This window comes from Mesitornis unicolor, unplaced genomic scaffold (genome assembly GCF_000695765.1).
Source record: "Mesitornis unicolor isolate BGI_N332 unplaced genomic scaffold, ASM69576v1 scaffold21996, whole genome shotgun sequence".
Taxonomy (NCBI): domain Eukaryota; kingdom Metazoa; phylum Chordata; class Aves; order Mesitornithiformes; family Mesitornithidae; genus Mesitornis; species Mesitornis unicolor.
The window spans coordinates 37,908-57,099 of NW_010192005.1; the positions used below are offsets into that span (position 1 = coordinate 37,908).

At 34.5% G+C, this 19,192-nt stretch overlaps 1 protein-coding gene across 1 annotated transcript in view; it reads left to right on the forward strand.

The window, feature by feature from the left end:
• Positions 1 to 19,192, forward strand: part of TUSC3 (tumor suppressor candidate 3) — a 66,582-nt gene that overhangs the window by 36,908 nt on the left and 10,482 nt on the right. Inside the window, exons 5-6 of the mRNA XM_010186930.1 lie at positions 5,778 to 5,841; positions 18,775 to 18,849. Coding sequence (XP_010185232.1) covers positions 5,778 to 5,841; positions 18,775 to 18,849 — 139 coding nt within the window. The remainder of the gene's footprint in view (positions 1 to 5,777; positions 5,842 to 18,774; positions 18,850 to 19,192) is intronic.

A 19,192-nucleotide genomic window follows, 5' to 3' on the forward strand; every position in this document is an offset into this window, starting at 1 on the left:
ATAAGGTTATGATTATGAAAACACACAATTAAACATTAAAATAATATACCTTGATGTTTGGTCTCAAAGTGTTTGCTTAACTGAGTGAACTATTTGTTCTTCATTATATGTTTGACTTTCTTCTGCATTAACACTTATAATGATAAGGTACATAACTGATATTGTAAGAGAATGTTTTAGAACTTTTGCTTGTTAAACATTTAAATAATGCTGAAAGTCATGCGACTCCTGGACTTGAAAACATATAAAACTCTGATCTGATAAAGAATGTTGTGGTGTTCTTTTTTCCCCTCTATATAAAGAAAAAAGAAAAATTCTTATAGCTAATGTATATTCTTGGCAAAATTGATGGACTTTAATTGAAATAGGCCATTCTGAAGGCTCAATCATTAAGTAATCCATGGCCTTCTGTAACGTTCCTCTCCCTGATGACTTTCACCCTGAATGTTAATGTAGTAAAGGAAGACGAATTAATAGTTTTTATCCTCTTAGTGTGGAATTTCTAACTCTCTCTCTCTGGGGGCAGTTAGCTAGTATGTTGCTTCACCTCTTTCCACATACATTAGCTTGAACTTGGCCTGTTTTCTCCTCCAGGGGAAGGTCTCCATCTAGAGGTGCAATCCAAATTTGGCTTATCATTAAGAAGGATAACTGTTATAAAAATTGTCTGCTTTTGATTGGTTTTGAATACACTTTTATTAGATGTGTGTCATGTCTTGTAAACTCAGGGCAAGTTATTTCTCAGTTATCCAAAATTTATAATACTTCATGAAGTAGATTTTTATGTTATGCTGTTACTAAACTCAAATCATTTTAATCAGCTATCTGCACCCTAGCATCCTTCATGTACATATGCATAGAAAATAAACATCATAACATTTCTTTTAGGAAAGATAACTGGAGCGCCTAAAATTATGTTTCAGTTTTTATGTTGGGTACTCCACAAGTTATTTGTATTGCCTTAAGAATTAACGTAAAACTCACAAGGCTGTATTTATTTCCACTTACTTTGTTTCTGGTTTATTTACATTGGATTATCAGAAAGGAAGGGAAAAGCACAGATTACACTTACCTCAGGTATTTTACTGAACCATGACAACTATCTCTCTTGAAGGAAAATTGCAAGCATATGCTATATTTAGGGAAATTTAAATATGCTATATTTAGGGAAAAAGTATATTAGGTTGTTGTTATCTTTGATTGTACTAGTGAGGGATTATATATATGTGCCATCGAAGTTCAATAACACTAATTATTTAATGAGTTTACGAATAGTAGATAAATATTTAACACAGCTTTATAGAAATGTGCATGCATTAACCAATTCTTTGTCACTGCTGAAGAAAATGGCCTGATTTGAGGACATGATTATTTCAGTTAGCAATTCGAATTGCTTCTGTGGAATCAGACCTGAGATATGAGAATGTTAAAGTGAGTAAAGGACCTGTTGTTCAAAGTGTCAGTCACTCATGCATTGGTTCCCCTATTAGTCCTACCAGCATGGCATTGCTGTTGCATCCATTGTGTGGCTATGATAGTTGGGTGGCTCTGCGGCACTTCTGCTCAAATCATGGTTTCATCTCTTCTGATGGACTTCAGCTTTGCATCTGACATGGTCTTCCCTCTAAAATGAAAGACAAATACTGAGTTTACTTAGGAATTTTTTAAAGCATTTGCCACCAGATAAACTTCACAGAACTTCCAGATATTAAAAAGATTCAGTGTCAAAAAGCAGAAAAGATAACAAAACCAGAAATCTTACTTCTCAGTCGCTTAATAGTTTGTAACTTCAAATAAAATTTTTGTGAGAATATGTGCCTTACATGTAGGTCTTCCAGCAATCTTGTCATAGAAGGAAAGATGTTGTTTGAAAATAAAAAAAACCTTGCATGTGACAGGATCCTTTATTTTGGTTATCTGGATATAAATTCAAGAACTTCACTTAATTAAAAGCTGCTGTGAAACCACAACAAAGTATGGAGAAAACTGGTTATGAACTGTTGAAAAGCTAGTTTGTCAAAATGTCTTTAAAAAATACTGTATTTGTATTGTATTTTAGGTAAGAATGAGTCATAGATGGCCATGAATTTCAAAAATTGATGATGATGCAATGGCCATTGCAGTGTACAAAACTGGTGTGTGGGTATACACTTGCATAAATGTGTCTGTAACCTATGCTTCCAGTGGCCTTGCGGTGATGTCATACCCCTGTAGAGAAAGACACAAGGACGAATGCCTCACTATTCTCACTATAGAAAAGCTATTTGCCATAATTTTTACATTAAGTACTGGTCTTCCATCTTCTGAAAACTTCTGCTCTGATTTTTGTCTGTTGTTTAGAAAGTCTGAAAGTCCATTGTGAATAAACCACACCCTGAAGTGGTTAAAATCCATTCTTCATTAGAAATGGAGTGAGGTATTGTCGTAAATTCAGGTGACTCACATTCTGTTGTCAAATGCAGATTATGTTGGTTATACTTCATCACTAGAACAATCTTTTGCTTCTTCAATGCCATTGCTCTGACTGGCCCTCAGCTATAGAAGAGATGTTGCTGGTTTAAGTATTTGGAGAACCGTGTCTTGGGAAGGAATTTGAGGAGCCCGATCACAGAGTTAGATTTATTACTAGGCAACTGTAAAGAATAATCAGCCCAAGGACATTTGTAGTAGAACAAAGAAGTTAGCTGTTACATTTTAATTTATTTTAAGAAGTCAATACTGAACAGTAAACATCTGCCTTATTTAACATTTTAACAAACTGGCTTTCAGGTAGCACACTTTCTCTCTAAATTAACCCGAGATGTCTTACCCTCTCAAATAAAGATGAAGCTTGGTTTTTGTGTTTAAGATGGCTACTTACTTTGCTTTTATCCTTTCCTGTCCTTTCTCTGGGGACAGAGCAGTAGGTAAAAATTGTCTCTTACTAGCTTCTTAATATACACATAATGATTCCAGAACTAAATCAAAGAACATCCACTTCCTTGCAAGCCAGGCTATGCCTTTAGCAACTCACATTTAAAGAAATATAGCTACAAAATTAATCCCTATGAGACATTTAGCCAGAAATTTGTATTCATCAGCTAGTTTTCAAATTACAGTCTCTGATTCAGGTGTTCTAGGCAGGTTTTGTTTGTTTCAGGTTTTGGTTTGTTTGATTTTGCTTGGTTCCAGTTTCAGCATTTGCTAATAAACTGTATTGGGTCTTTTTTATTTTCTTTATACTGAATACTGGGTGGTAGCTAGGACTCTGTCACCTACTTAATAGCGATAATGAGAATATCTTTGTTTTCATGATTTTTTCTTCTTAAGGACTTTTTTGAGAGACTGATCTGCTGATGTGTTTTCCAGGCTCCTGGAAAAGCCTCAAATAAAAATATCCTGAGACAAATATACTTATTTTACATCATGCAATAAAAATATTACTTTAAGAATTTAATGAATGGGCAGGTGAAGATTTCTGATCGAGAATGTCTTTCCAATGTCAGTATCCTTCTTTATCACTGTGATACCAACCCTGTTAGTAGATTAGAACAAATCACCATACTACTGCTGTAACGTATAAAAACTTGCCTTCTCAGGTACACAAGACTTAAGGGGTTTTTAATCAGAATATTAGAAACAATATAATTTGTTTTTATATCTTTTAGTCTTTTCTTTGTGGTGTTTCATCTCTGCATTGTCTACATGTGCAGCATTGCAGACTGGGTTTACCTGTTGTAAACTCTGATCATCCTCAGTTCGAGAGATAATTTTTCAGTCAATTTCACAAGTATGAGTAACTAGTGAAAAATCATGTTTGACACTTGTCAGAAAATATGCCATACTCTGAATTTTTAAAAACATCATTAATGTACAGGTTTGACAGCTAGATAGTTATAAACCTGACCTTTTTCTTTAAAAAAAATTTGTAGTTATTTGCTATTCCCAAGTGAAACCAGGGATCACACAAACTTGAGTGATATTGTTAAACAAAGTTAATATGTTGGATGATAAAGACTAGCACCTAAAATATGAATTCTTTCCAGTGTGAAACAGATTTATGTCATTAGAAGCAGTCACTTTTGTTGTGGTGGGCAGTGAAATTCATCCTCCCCATTGGAATGAAAGCTAAATAATTTAATGTCGGTGAACTATTTCAAGATAAGCAATTTCTCTATGTAGTACCTATGTCTGTGTCTTTATATACATACTTCGGATTCTGTTCCATCAATGGTGTTATGGTGAATTAAATTGCTACCATAAAGAGAAAAATAATTCACTTTATAAAAGTACAAAGCATATCAATCAAAATTATGTCTCTCATCTAAATATTCTGCAAGTACAGAAGGCATTTATAGTCTTAGGAGTCATGTAATAACCAATTTTATTAATCGGTTATAATGTCTCTTCAACATATAGTTATTTCTTTAGATCCCAATGTGCATTTTTATACAATTTAGCATTTTTGTAGAGAAAGTAGTAGTGATTATGTTTAAATGCATATAGGTATTTAATAACTACATAGTGCTACTAGACCCTGTTACACTTTTCTAATGAAAGGGCCTTTCACAGAATCACAGAATATTAGGAGTTGGAAGAGACTTCGAAAGATCGTCCAGTCCAACCCCCCTGCCAGAGCAGGATCACCTAGACTAGGTCACACAGGAACACGTCCAGGCGGGTTTTGAATGTCTCCAGAGAAGGAGACTCCACAACCTCTCTGGGCAGCCTGTTCCAGTGCTCTGTCACCCTCACAGTAAATAAAAAAGTTTTTCCTCATATTCACATGGAACCTCCTGTGTTCCAGCTTACTCTCACTGCCCCTTGTCCTGTCATTGGACATCAGAGAGAAGAGCCTGGCTCCTTCCTCCTGACACTCGCCCTTTACAAATTTATAAACGTTAATGAGGTCACCCCTCAGTCTCCTCTTCTCTAAGCTAAAGAGACCCAGCTCCCTCAGCCGCTCCTCATAACGGAGATGCTCCCCTCCCTCAATCATTTTGTGGCCCTGCACTGGACTCTTTCAAGCAACTCCCTGTCCTTCTTGAACTGAGGGGGCCAGAACTGAACACAATATTCCAAATGCGGTCTCACCAGGGCAGAGTAGAGGGGAAAGAGCTATCATAGCTAGTTAACAATAAACACTAGCAAATTTTAAGTAATATGCTGTATGTTCTAAAAAATGTACAAAATCAGCCCATTAACAATTATTTGGGGGGTGGGGGGAAGTAGACTATGTGAGCTTTGCATTCAGTATTAACATCTGTGATTGCATTTCCTACAATTTCATATAAATATTTTATGAATTAGGATTTTTTTATGGACACGATTGTACCTTCATGGAGAAAGATGGAATAGACTTCACTCAATCTGAATAAGAATAAAGTAGAATGATTTTTAAAGGCAAGGTTCAATTTTAACTTTTGTAAAAACTTTGCTGAGGCATGTCCTTGATTACATCACCTCTCTTCTCAAAAATTGTGTCTCCTGAGCAAATAAATGCATGTTCTTTACTCCACACTATCAACAGTGTGAAAAAGAGTCCAGCATAATGCATTCATGTATGAAATGTTACATTCACTGTATATATATGTGTGTGTGTGCTTTGCCTAAATTTACTATTTTTAACACTCCTTTTTACTAAACATCTATACATAAACTGCTGCTAACATGTAGCTCTTGCTGTCTGTATTTTTCTGCAAAACAGGTTTTATTTTGATTGTCATATATTCAATTGTGGTATTTTCAATGGATTTCTTTGTTTTTAAGAGGGTTTCTTTTCATTTTTGTTTTTACAGAGTTACATACATGGAAGCAGTCAGGCTCAATTTGTTGCAGAATCACATATTATTCTTCTGCTGAGTATCCTTCAAACTGGTGGTGAATAGAAAAAAAGCAAGCTGAGACACAGTGTGCTGTTAAATAAAATTACTCTGTCAGTAAATATCATTGAACTTTTGAGCAGGTATTGTATTTTGGCTTACTTACTATATATTTAAATAACTACTCAGTATTGTTGCTATTCATGCCCAAGTAAAGCTGGCATTGCTTTTCACTAGTATGTATGTTGTTATCTCCTTTGTTACACTTCTACTCAGTTACTAATCTTCATGTTTTCCTTTCAGTGTTATATCTTTTCAGTAGCAGAAACTAATTTTCTTCTCTTTTTCAATCTTTATAATAAAGTAAAAAAAATCAATGTTAAAATTATTTTAGTTATTTTAACTGAGAAGGAAAGCATACTGAAATTTACTGATCATGCATGAAGATGATTTGTCTTTGATTTTAGGTTTTTTTCCCACACCTAATCTAAACAGTTTGCTGCTACTTCTTGAAATGAATAACCCATTTGTCCTATTTGTTCTGACATCATCTCACAGGAAGACTCTCAAGACCTACTTTCACTCTTTCAATCTTACTGAGTCAGAGCAAGTTAATTTTTTTGTGTGAATATATCTTAACAATCTGTAAGAGAAACTCATACGCTATCTCATTTCTTTAAATCCTGCTTCTAATCAGCTTTGTTCATTGAGTGAAAACTGTAGTCACTATTAGCCACTATTAAAATGTAGTCGTTCCATCACAGATACCTTCCTTTAAGGTGAACAAGAGGAAGAAAGTAACATTTCCCAATTCAAAGTAATGGGCCGATCTTAGAGTTTGATGATCATAGCTACTCCCTTGTTCTCTCCCAGAGGTTACATTGGCTGAGATCCTGCCCTTTCTCTGGCTTCCCCATCTACATTTGTCTTTGGCATCTACTATCCAAAGAGAACACCATTGTTACATCTTTCTTCATTACATTCCTTTCCCTAGCAACAATTTTGCTACCTGTGAAACCTTATTTGCTCCATAGATAGCCATTGCAAATTTAATTTCAAAGTTATTATCATATTTTGCAGAGTAAATGCTAATTCCCTATTGAACTGGAATATGGTGTTCAGTTCTGGGCCTCCCAGTACAGAAAAGATGCAGACTTACTTGAGCAAGTCCAGTAAAGGGCCACAAAGATGATGAGGGATGAGAGAATCTCTCATGTGAGGAAAGGCTTGAGAGAGCTGGAACCATTTAACCTGGTAAAGAGAAGGCTCGAAGGATCTTATCAATGTGTATAGATACCTGATGGGAGGAAATGAGAAAGGAGGAGATAGACTTTTTTTTTTTTCTTCGAAACCCAACTGGATGTGGTCTGGTCAACCTGCTCTAGCAGGTTGCTTGAGCAAGAGGGATTGGAGTAGATGATCTCCAGAAGTCCCTTGCAGTCTCAACCTATCTGTGATTCTGTCAATTCTCCAGGTTGTATACCATACCCTAATTAATGTTGTGTCACAATCACATTGTTGTCGTTAAAAGTTTTGGAAGCATATTGATTTGTTCATTATTTCTAAAGTTGTCCTTTTATTGGGAAGAGAGAGTTAAAGATAAACAGCTTTACCTGAAAACTGCCAAGTCAAAACTCCATCATTATTAATGTAATTGCTACATTTTTTAAAGTACACAGAGACAGATGTTATTTCATATTAAAAGTTTCTTGGACAATAGATAGCATGCATCTTATTAGTACCATCGTTGTGTTTTCTTTTCTGTAGCCACCGTGTATTTTTAAATGTTTTTTCTTTTTCTAAACTACTACAATTTAAGCAGATCTGTTATCTAAAACAAATTCTGTTGGCTACTTGAGAGTGGGAAAAGTAAATCCAAAAAACAGCTAAGATGAAAAATAAACAAAACTTTTGTTCATGTCATATTTTGTTTGTCTGACTCGGGCATGAAAGTGATATCTTTTTGTTGGCAGAGGCTGTCTTGAAACTGGGAAGTTAGCTAACTGCATTAAAGCAGCTGGCTAAAGGAATCCTTTCAGTGAGGCTGTTCATTGCCACTTGCAAAAAGAATTCCCTGAGGTTTAATTTCATGGCTCGGTACTATTGAGCTGAGTTTTTGATTGCACAAATTTCACTAGTGACATGAAGTCTTGACAGATTTTAACAGTTATGCATGAAAGAATTAGTATATTTTTATTCTTTCAATGTTGGTAGTAATTATTAGCTCCTTCATTGCTTCTTCATTATTTGTTTATTCTGGAAATGTTGATAGCATGTGTGGGAATTAGAAAAAAAAGTATGCCAGATTGATAAACAGTAATGCATTCTTTAAAGGATACTTTATCCTTTAAAGTTTAAAAGATGCATTGAATTTTAAGACAAGACATTACTATGCTGGTAATGTACATGCTTAATTTGGTTGCTTCTTTTCACTTCGTAGTAGTAAGAACAAGGACACAGTTGTCACTTCTTGCTAGATGTTGAAATGCAATGTTGTGTTTCTCTATAAAGTGAATTTTTAATACCTCTGACGAGAAAATATGAATTTCCATTGCATTTCTATACTTGCTTTTAGATAGTGATTCTATATAGATCTTTCAGACTCACTTGCCCAAACTAGTTCTAGACTGCAGTGCTTGAGGTGAAATGATTGTGTCGTCCAGAGCATGTGGAGACACTGGGCTAGCTTCAGTCAACTCCAGTCAAACTCCAGCACAGCTTGGTATCACTGCCTTTGTTCACGTTCCAGAAGTCCTTGTGGGTAAGCACCTACCAGAGAACAGAGAAAGAATATGCATATGATAGTGCTTGTTATATTATACAACTCTGTGACTTTCAAGCTATTACCACTCAGAAACTTTGAGGGATTTATGATATGCTGACAATATGACTGTTAATCAGTTTTGTTGTTGTTTGGCTTCCATTTCTTTTTTTCTTCGAGAGTTAACTTCAAGAAGTAATCTTGGAAATCGTATAAATGTTAGTTGAAAGGGACCTCTGAAGATCACATACTCCAATCTTCCTCGTAAGGCAGGTTTATCACCAGCACTGAATCTGGTCTTCCATGTCTTTGTCTAGTGCAGGTGTTCAAAAACTGCAAGGATAGCGTAGTCTCTCTGGGCAGTTATAGAAGTGATGAAGTTGTTAACATCCGGTCTGAACCTCCCGAGCTGCAATTCATGACTGGTGCTGTTGTGTATAATGATCTTGCCTGTCATAAGTTTTTGGCTTCTCTTTGGATTTTTTGCCAGCCTTGTAGTATTAGTGGAGTTTTCAGTGATGTTTTCATTAAAAAATGAACAGAACATACTGTGAGGTAGAATAATGAGTTCCATTATGTTTTAGCTTTCTTATTGCCTAGGAAGAAAACAAAAGACAATGTTTGGTTTTTTTTTCATGCTACTTCACTGCTCATTCTTAGCCATAGATTGGCTGATACAATTTTTTTTTTTTGGCACAGACAGAATGCTTTAATATTTATTTCCAGAGAAAAAGTAATACTGAATAACAGTTAGATATAAATTTAATTTGACATTGCATTTAACCATCCATAAAAATATGCTGATCTTTTGAATATCTGCTTTCAGTTTTCTTTGAAATTGACCAACTTTGATTTCCTTCCCAGGAGCAGCAGAACCTTGTTAACATTTGCAATTGAGAAGGAAATTTTGTGTAATATATAACAGTATTTATCCCCACGTCATCCTGATGATCACTCCTTCAAGCCACTGGGTATAATTTACACACATCATAATTTGGGGGTTACGTGGAACTATATCAATATTGGGACTTTCCTGTGAAGTAGAAATGTTATTAATAAGTCATCACAGAAATGGATGTATACCTGCTGTAGAGTACATAGGGCAGACTGCACAATCAGAATTGTTTAAATAAGAGCATGGAATAGATTTTATTTAAATAAATTTTTTTTTTGTTAAATGCATATGAAAGCAGTAACTTATATGGAGCTGTCAACATGCTAGACATTGTGCAGCCTGTAATGGAAGGTTTTTCCATCTGAAGAGTTTGAATATCTCTGAGGACCATAGGACTGCATAATTTACACAGACTAATAACTTTGTTCACATGAATAATCCTGGTAAGACAATCTATTTGTTGGCTAGATATTTAATTATACCAGATAAAACCAGCATATATCTAAACACATTATTATTTAACATTAAAGTTTAGCATCTTCTCAAGTTATCATCACAGTTTACATCCATGTGTATAAGCGTAGCAATGACTGTTAAGCAGATAGGTAGAGAAGGATTGTGCAAACCAAAAAGTTCAACCATAATCAGTGATTTAGGATTTTTGAGCCAGATACAGCATACAGACTATTGAAGCTCCTAGGCACTGATTGATACATTCTTATTTCTTTTTAATACTTTTTTGAATAAATTACAGCAAAATATTCTATAGCAATGAATTTTCAATGTTAAATTCATGTAGTATGCAGAATTTATTTTAAGTTGTTTTTTGAGCCTATCATTTGCATAATAACTGTATTGTGTGACTTTATTTAATAAGTAATGGGAAATAGTGTTTAGTCTTTTTTTTTCCTTCTGTTTAGATCTTCATATAATTCGTCATACAGATTTCTCTTTCTTTTCTCCTTTTCAAGTTGAAAAATTCTACTCCTGCCTCACACAGATATTCCAGGCTGCTGAGAAATAGGGTCAGAGATTATAAGAGTCAGCAGAAATAATCAGATATTTATTAAAAAAAAAAGTGCAGGGTAGTTCAACATTCTTGGAGACCAGGTAAGAGGAACTAACAGCAAGGATATTGAAGTACTGTTGCTAGAGCTAGGGAGGACAGAGTTATTACGAAGACATAGAGGCAAAAGTTATATAACTGTGGAATTAAAAGCTGTAATTTTCTAAGAGGAATACTGTGAAGTAATCTGCAAAATCAGTATTACTGTTGTAATTAAATGTAGTTGAATACAGATAGCATATTGGAGTATGCAGTGTTGAGCTGTAAATATGACTCCAGGTACAGTGAGAAAGGTGAGGAATAGTAAGGTTGGAGAACCTGTGCTGATTTCTTTTCATTTCTATTTCATTTCTTCCTTTGGTAGATACTAACCAATACTTATAATGGACATCCGCATTCATAAAGTTTTTATGTCATTCCCTTGAGAAATAAAACAGATTTGAATGTAACATGTCATTTCTTTCCTGTTGCAGTAACAATAAATCTTTATTATACAGAATAAGTTATAAAAGTTTAAAAGTTACAGTAAATATTTTCATTATCAAAAGAGTTTCCGTTTTTAAGCAAATTAGTTGTTATACTGGAGATAAATCTAAACCATTATTATAAGAATTAGCAGTTACTATTAACTTGATAATGTTTCTCATTATTACTATTAAACTTAGCTAACTTTGATGCTGATAAACACCTAAGTAAAAATAGAAATATCTTTTCAATTTGTTAATTTGAATTCCCAAGGCAGAGTTTAATGTGACAGCTGTGTAGATGGATATGAGATGCTGATTGAGAAGGAAAAGAAATTTAGTTAAAAAGAAAAAGACTAATCTTTTCTGTAGCATTAAAATTACACCTATTATGAAAGACATTTCCTGCCCTACGGAGTGAATTTAAATGAAGGATATTAAATGCTTCTTTGGTGTAAAGAAACTTAACCACAGAATGAATTTAAATGAGAGATGTATTTCTGTGTGTCAGTAGGGTTCATACAAAGTCACTGAGTGTAAGAATCTGAAATTTTGAGTCAAAGTCAGTAGAACAATACTCATTCAGCTCTTGGTAGTAATGCACTATCAGTCATGCATAATGGAATCAAATTGTGTTCCCCAGAAGACTGTGTAAAAGGGAGAGATGACAACAACTAAAGTAGTGATATAAGGTTTCTATATGCTTGATTTTCAGGATAAGAAAAAAAGGGAAGAACACCACAGTGGAAAAAGATAGTACTAAAAGCACAAAATTATAGCATATTTAAGCGTTTCTTGGATAACTATGAAAATCGGTGGCCAGAGCAGCAAAACATTCTGCACGTTTTCCGTTCTTTGCTTGTGTTATCCACCAATACTGTCTGTTAACCTTGTAGGCTCTTCTGGCTCTTCTGAAGGCTGCCTGACTCCTCCTAACTGCAATAAGGCATAAGGAGATGTTAGTTAGAAAAATCAAGAAATTTCTATCCATTACATCATTTTCCTCCTGCTTGACCTTAAAGTAATTTATAATATCATCTTTTGAGGAAGATACTAAAGTCTTTTAGATTTCAGAGATACACAGGGACTTGAAATTTACAGCTGGGCATTTGTCAGTGCCCAATACAACATAATTCTCTGTCATCAGCTAATTGAATGATACTGTATTTGCTGAATTACCTTCAAATATGGTGTATGTCCTCTGTATGAAAATACTCTCTAGATCAGTGATTTTCAACCATTTTCATTTTCTGGCTCTCTAAAATTTTTCAGTAAAAGTGCCAACCCCCACAAAGCAAATTTATCTGTGGGCCACTCTGACAATGGCACCATTTTTGTTTTCCTTTTTGCAAATACCTGACTACTAGTCCACAGACCAAGAGGCATCCACTGACCTCCAGCTGAAAACAACAGCATTTGTAAGGGTTTCTTTAGGCATCAATTAATAATTTTAATGGTTATTTTAATTGTTAAGAAGCATTATTATTGGAATGGCTAAAGGATACAGAGACATAGTCCAACTTTTTACCTTTTGGATCCACACATACCTTTTACTAAATTTAATAGTCTGCAAGTGGATTCAGCTAAGAATGAGCTGTGTCTGTTAAGATACTGCACAGGTCTTTAACAATAAAGGAAAGTATAATGCCAGCCTATAGTCATATCGAGGATGACTTATGATACAGGAAAAAAATGTGTGATATTCTAAAAAAGATTTATAGGTGCGTAGAGAAAGTGAGAGAGATTATGTGTGTGCATGCTGAAGGATCAAGTATGTACTAACAAACAGATGAGACAACGTACTAAAATAAGTCTAGCGTTTGAAGTAAAGTGCTTGAAAATAAGGTAGATGTTTGGAATTAAGTATTAGAATAGTGAAAGAAAATTATTTTGCATAATAAATACTTATAAATAGCACAAGTAGAATTTGTTTTAGGCAATGTGTCTATGTTTAAAAGTTAAGAAATGAAACTATTAAGAAGAATTCATTTAAATATTTTAATCTCTGGTACTGTTATACATCTACCTGTTCTTAGATTATTCTGTAATTTGTATCTCTCTAGGCAAGAAAATTTGTAGAGACAAAGCATAAAATCTAAATCAGATTAGGAAAAAAATATTTATTTTGTACAGTGGCTAACCACACTATAAGAATTTGCAAGATGGACAGTACTAACCCTGAAACTCCCATTAGATGTAGTTTACAAAACCAAAAAGGCCATAAGTAATAAATCTAAAAATAATCTCCCCAGAGTTTTAAGTGATCCTAAAAGATGACACTAATAGGAATAATTAGGTTGTAAATCAGGCTGAAAACTCCTGAATGTTTGATTAGTGATTTAGCACAAACTTAGTCAGGTATCTTTATACTACTTGAATTAAAATTGGTTCCAGAGTCTTTCTCTTCTCCTGAAGCTTGGCCTTCCCATTCTCAAGTGTCTAAAAGCATCACAGGAGGGATGGTTCCGTCAGATTATCTCTAGATTTGAAAGACAGTCATCCCATAAATTGAAGCTTAAACTATTCAAATTAATAGTAAAGAAACTTTTTCACTATCAGAGATCCTATATTAGCATCAAATTGATTCTCTGCTCTGTTGTAATAATGAAAAAGCATCAAAAAAGAAATTGGTGTAGTTGAGCTGGCATTTAAATGGTTGAAATGTAAACTTCCAGCTACCTCACTGTTGTGAACTGTATATTTCAAGGAGTTGAGGAGAACTGCAGTGCCAAGACTCATTTAATAATTCGTAAAATTATTGAAAAGCCATTTGGTGTTGCTGAAGCCAGAAGGGTTTATGCTGAAAGAATGTTCAGGGTTATTGTGAGTATCAATACAACTAGAATTCAGGCCATTAAAAAACACTGAAGTACATGTTGATTGTATACAACTCATGATTAAATTAAATTCATATGCAAATAGTAATTTTCAGACTAAATTTTTCAGACTGAGATGAGACATACAGTGATTGGTATCTTAAGTGTGCCTCCTTCCTCAGCCCTCAAGGCCTGTTAAATCATCCGCTGGGACGGTTATGGTCTAATTGAGAATTGATTGCACATTGAATAACATAAGTGAAATATTAGAATCATTGCTCATTGTTTCCTAAACTGAAGCAACAGTGAAAGAACATCCATTCAGTAACATCCTGAAAGAAACCGTGAGACCTATTTAATTGAAAAAATGTACTCTTTTTTCTTGATTAGTTTCTTCACCCTATGATAAAAAAATCAGATCCTCAAGCTGGAAAAAGTGGCTAATACCTTTTCTTCAAAAACTGCACATATCTGAAGAATATTTCTTAAATAGAATGACTGAAATACATGTTATGCTTGGATTTTTCAGATATAAGTTGAAAGTTAAATCCAACGTGAAATGGTTCAGATAAAGAAGCTGTAATGTGGTCAGTATTTCTGAAATTATAGCAGGTATTTTAAAGGTTTAAGTATTAGTAGGAAAAAGCTAAAACAAATATCTCTCAGTTACCAAAATACGCCCCTCTCATAAGGAACCAGCAAAGAATTTCTCATGTTCTAGTCACCACCCTCCTCCACCCAAAAAAAAAAAAAAGAGAAGACAAAACACTGTAGATTTTCTTCTTGATCATATTACACCTTCACAAAAAATGTACGTGCTTTTGTTTTATATATGATAAAACGAACCACAAGTTCTTGAAGTTTTTGTGGTAATCTACCCCTATTTTAGTTGACAGTAAACAGAGCACACACTCAAGTGGATGAATATTTTGTTCCTCTTGATTGCTCATGTGTTATTAAGCAACTGCATGAACCACAACTAAAAGTAGTTGTTTCTTTATGTGTATAATACTAATGCCAGATTTTGTACTCCTGGCAGAAATTCATCAGAATAAGAATGAGATCACCAAACTTTATTCCCAAAGGTAACCGTTACTCAACCTATTTTCTCTCCTTCTTTTATTCCCCACTGTTATGGTTTAAGGGTTACCAGCCTGAAAGGACAGGTGGTGTCTGTAGGACCCTGGAGGGTCAGAGATCAGTACTGTTCCCTCCCCTTTCCAGCCACAGTCTATAAAAAACCGAGGTTTTTGCGGGCTTTTTCCTGGCTTTCCTGGGCTGCTTCCTGTCGCATCTCGGGATGGCTGGGCCTAGCTCCACGTGCTCGGCAGCATCCACCACCATCCGCTCCCGGCACCACTGCGGTCCCTGGTGACGAGTCACAGCGGTCACAGCGGCCACGAGGCACTGCTTGGACATTTCCACTCGGGACTACTGGGATCGGGTTTTGTATATAATTATCCTTTGTCCCTTAATAATTCCCTTTTCCTTTCCCCTGTTGTTTTCATTAAACTTGTTACAGTTTTAACTTCCAACCTTGTGCAGAGCAATTTATCATCATCATCATCATCATTATTATTATTATTATTATTCTCTCTCTATTCCCTTCTCTTAATCCTCCCCCTGGGAGGGGTAGGGGCAATAGAGAGAAAATCCTGCTCTCCCTCTCTCTCTGACCCTTAAACAGAGACACCCACTCATTACTAATTAGAATTACACTTGCGAAGTAAAGATATAAATTATATATCACATTAATAAACTTAGGAACTATCAGGTTTTCTTCCTTTGGGGCATTCTAGCTGGAATTAACAGTGATTAAATTTTCTATTACAGTATACTAATAAAAAGTATCCAGAATTTACTAGTAATCAATTCCATTTTGTAAAGTGTCTGTTATTCTGGACTTTATTGATCCAATCTTTTTGCGTTTGGCAGTGAGGTTTTTTTTAATACTTCCAATCTTGTTTTTTGCAGGGCTAAAACAGTGACAGTGCAGTGCTCTGTTACTGCTGATTGTTTTCTGAACAATCTTAAGAATTTTGATGATCACTGTGTTTTTCATTCTACTTTTAAACTGTTTTTCATGTACCAAAACATTCAGAACCTTTTCAAAAGCACTAACTAAATGGTATATGTTGTTCATTTCTATGAAAAGCATGGACCAGCTGGGAAAAGGAGCAGCAGAAGTTCAAGATGTAAAAGTGAAATCATTCCAAATTTGAGAAGACATACAACTGGATTTACACAGAAAATGCTACAGAGGGATACATTCATCAGAAAACATGAGCATCTGAATTTAAAACATCTGCTAGCCATGGTTTATCTGAGTGCCACATTCCCTCATCTTTTCAGAATAGTTTCTTAATGCATAGTGAGGGAGATAAAGAGGAATCAGAAAATAAGTACATCTTTTGATGCCATCTCTTTTTTTTGCAGACAGAAAACTGTCCAAGTAACCACTTGCCAAAATTTGAAATTCTGCAGTGCCAGAGAAATATGATACTGTAAAAGATTATTTTCACAGCTAGAACTGTTGCTTTATTTTGTAGAATATGAAAATAATGTAAACACATAACATTCAGTGTTAGGAAAAGGAGCAAAAAATAATAAGCTATATATTCTGTAGTAAAAAGCTAGTGATTGCATTGAAATCCTAACTTGGTAAGGTTGAATTTTTACTACAACATCACAGAGCTGAGGCAAGTGACATGTTCAGAGTGTGAAGTTATGAAGCTGATGTCATTGAAGCTAAAAGGCAACCAGTGAGGCTGAAAGCTCAACAATAATGACTAAAGTTAGAAAGCAACAACTGAAGCAGAAATAGTGACAATGTGAGGCGAGATTTAGGGGTAATGATGTGAGACTCCAAAAGAGAGGGGGGAAAAAAAATCAGCACGGTTCAGCTGGTTACAGATCAAAAATTCTCAGTTGCAGAGTAAAGAGTTACTTTTGTAGGACTGTTCTTCCTGATGGTAGGAAAAGTGAATTGAAAGTCATGATCTGGTAAGAAAATAGGAACTCAGTTACAGAATTATTGTCTACCAGATGGCTTTTTAGTGTGTGGTTCATTGGTTGCTTTGTTTCTCAGAAGCAACCAGGTAAGTGAAATAGGAAAGGAGCACATTATGTACAATATCACATGAGATAATCAAGCAAATAAATTCCATTTACAAAGCAGTACGAAACCTTTGCAAGAAGTAGCACTTCCCTGAGAGGCTCTAGTGCGTTACTCTCGCATCTTTGGGCTGAGATTTTTTCCTATGTTAAACTTAAGAACAAAACCAGTACTATAGATCTAAGTGAGGGATTGATAAAATAAAGTTATTAGATAATGCCACATTAGAGGCTTTTTTTAATAGGATATGTGTGGATTTTTTTTTCCTTAGCCCTTCTTGTTGCAGCTTCCTCAATTAATTCATTTTTATGCTTTTGTAACTTTTGAAAGCAGAGAAGTGAATGATTCTCTTGACATTCTTTCCAATTCTTTTTCCTACTTGAAGCATAGCAGTAGCACAGGACATTTCTAGTCTTTCATGCTCATGAACCTGGAAAATTTTTAGAAAGTAATTTTTATGTTCCCTTCCAAATTGCATTGTCTCCTGGATTCCAGGGTTAGGTTTTTTCCTCAATGTTTTGCAATTTTTTTTTAATTATTTTATCAAGTCCGATAATAAGCTTATGGAAAACATGAATATAATAATTTATTCGTAAGAGTGACACTATGCATTATTCCTTGTATGCATACATGAGAAATACTATTGTGTTTCTAGTAAGTGTCTAATTTAGAACTGTAGATATCTGTATCAAACATGGGTGTTAAAAATTATGTTTGTTTTTATTAATCCTGTTATTCTTCATTAGACTTTTCTCAAACCTGAATCAGGCTGCTAATCTCTGATGAAGTATGATGATGTTAGCATTGACATTTCTAAATTCTTTTGCTCGGGCTTAGCTAAATTGAAATTGTGTAAATGAAATTTCAGATGTCTTTGAGCATTTTTGTCTAATCGTGAACATTTTGAACATGAAATATGGATAGCATTAGTGCAATTATAATGTTACAGGATTTAGATATTTATGGATGTAGCATGTTTGAAGTATCTCCTGTGCATTATCTGTGTGTAAATAGAAACATCTTTTCATTCCTAAAGTTTGTAGTTATCCTGCTCTTTAGTCCCGAGATGCTTAAAAATCCAACCTTATTCAAGAATCAGTTAACTCTGGTGAATTTTGTATTTCCTGAAATTGTGAGATATAGCTCCATGATGTGCTCCTGCTTCAGTATGGCGTTCAGACATGCCTCCTTTTCCAAACAGATGTTATGCACAGTAGTAACTGTTCCTTTTTCTTTATACAGTTTCAAATGAACAATTAAGTGAATGGTTTAAGATATTGCTAAATTAGTTAAATTGTTTTATCATTATGTACTTGTTCACATTTGTAACAGTTACAATGAGACGATAAAACACTGAAAGTGACTGAGGACTTTGCCTCTGAGATGTTTCTCAGCTAAACTACTAAGCAATATGACACTAAAGAGGGAGCTAATGTCTTATCTAAAAGCAGTGGAAGATAAAGCAATCCAACTACTTCAGTTTGCATCAAATAACCAATGAATTGTGTTTAATAACACTGAATGATTTCTGGTTTTATAGTTTTCATTTTTAAAAATCCTTTACTACCAATATACAGAATATTGCAAGATGTTGGGGAATAGCTGTTTCCATAGCTGTCCAAAATTTGCTGACTTGTCCTTTAAAGCTTTTTGAACCTTCTTTCCTTTTTTATATAGAATGCACAAAGGAAAATATTACTACACATTTTTACCACAGGTGAGTGTATTGCTGCAGTACACATTGCAATACACAGTTTTATATAGAAATACTTACTTTCATTGTATGAACTTTAAAGCTTTAGTTTGTAGGTTTGTGGGTATATACAGATCTGCTGTTTTCCTTGACGATGATTCAGATGCTGCAATTACCATGGGAATGGTACTCCTGAATGAAGCTGCTACCTCCAAAGGGGATGTTGGAAAAAGGAGAAGTAAGTTGTACTAAATAACTAAGACAATGTTTAGACAGTTAGAAGATGTTGAGAAATTGCAAATTAATGTCAGTTTAAATTTTCAGAAGGTCTTTACTTTAAACCGATTTTTATTTTTTGTGATGTGGAGAAGAGGTGAGTATAAAAATTCTGCTAATAAAACTGCATTCATTCAAAATGTTTTAAGCATACTCAGCCAAGGTACAGCTTGACACAGTATCTCCACTGTGTAGTACTGCATAAATGCTTTCTGGGTCTTGAATTATGTTGAAAGTCAGCAGAATTAAATACAAGAGTTTGAAAACATAGTATTCAAAATGAATTTAGGCGTTTAATATAACAA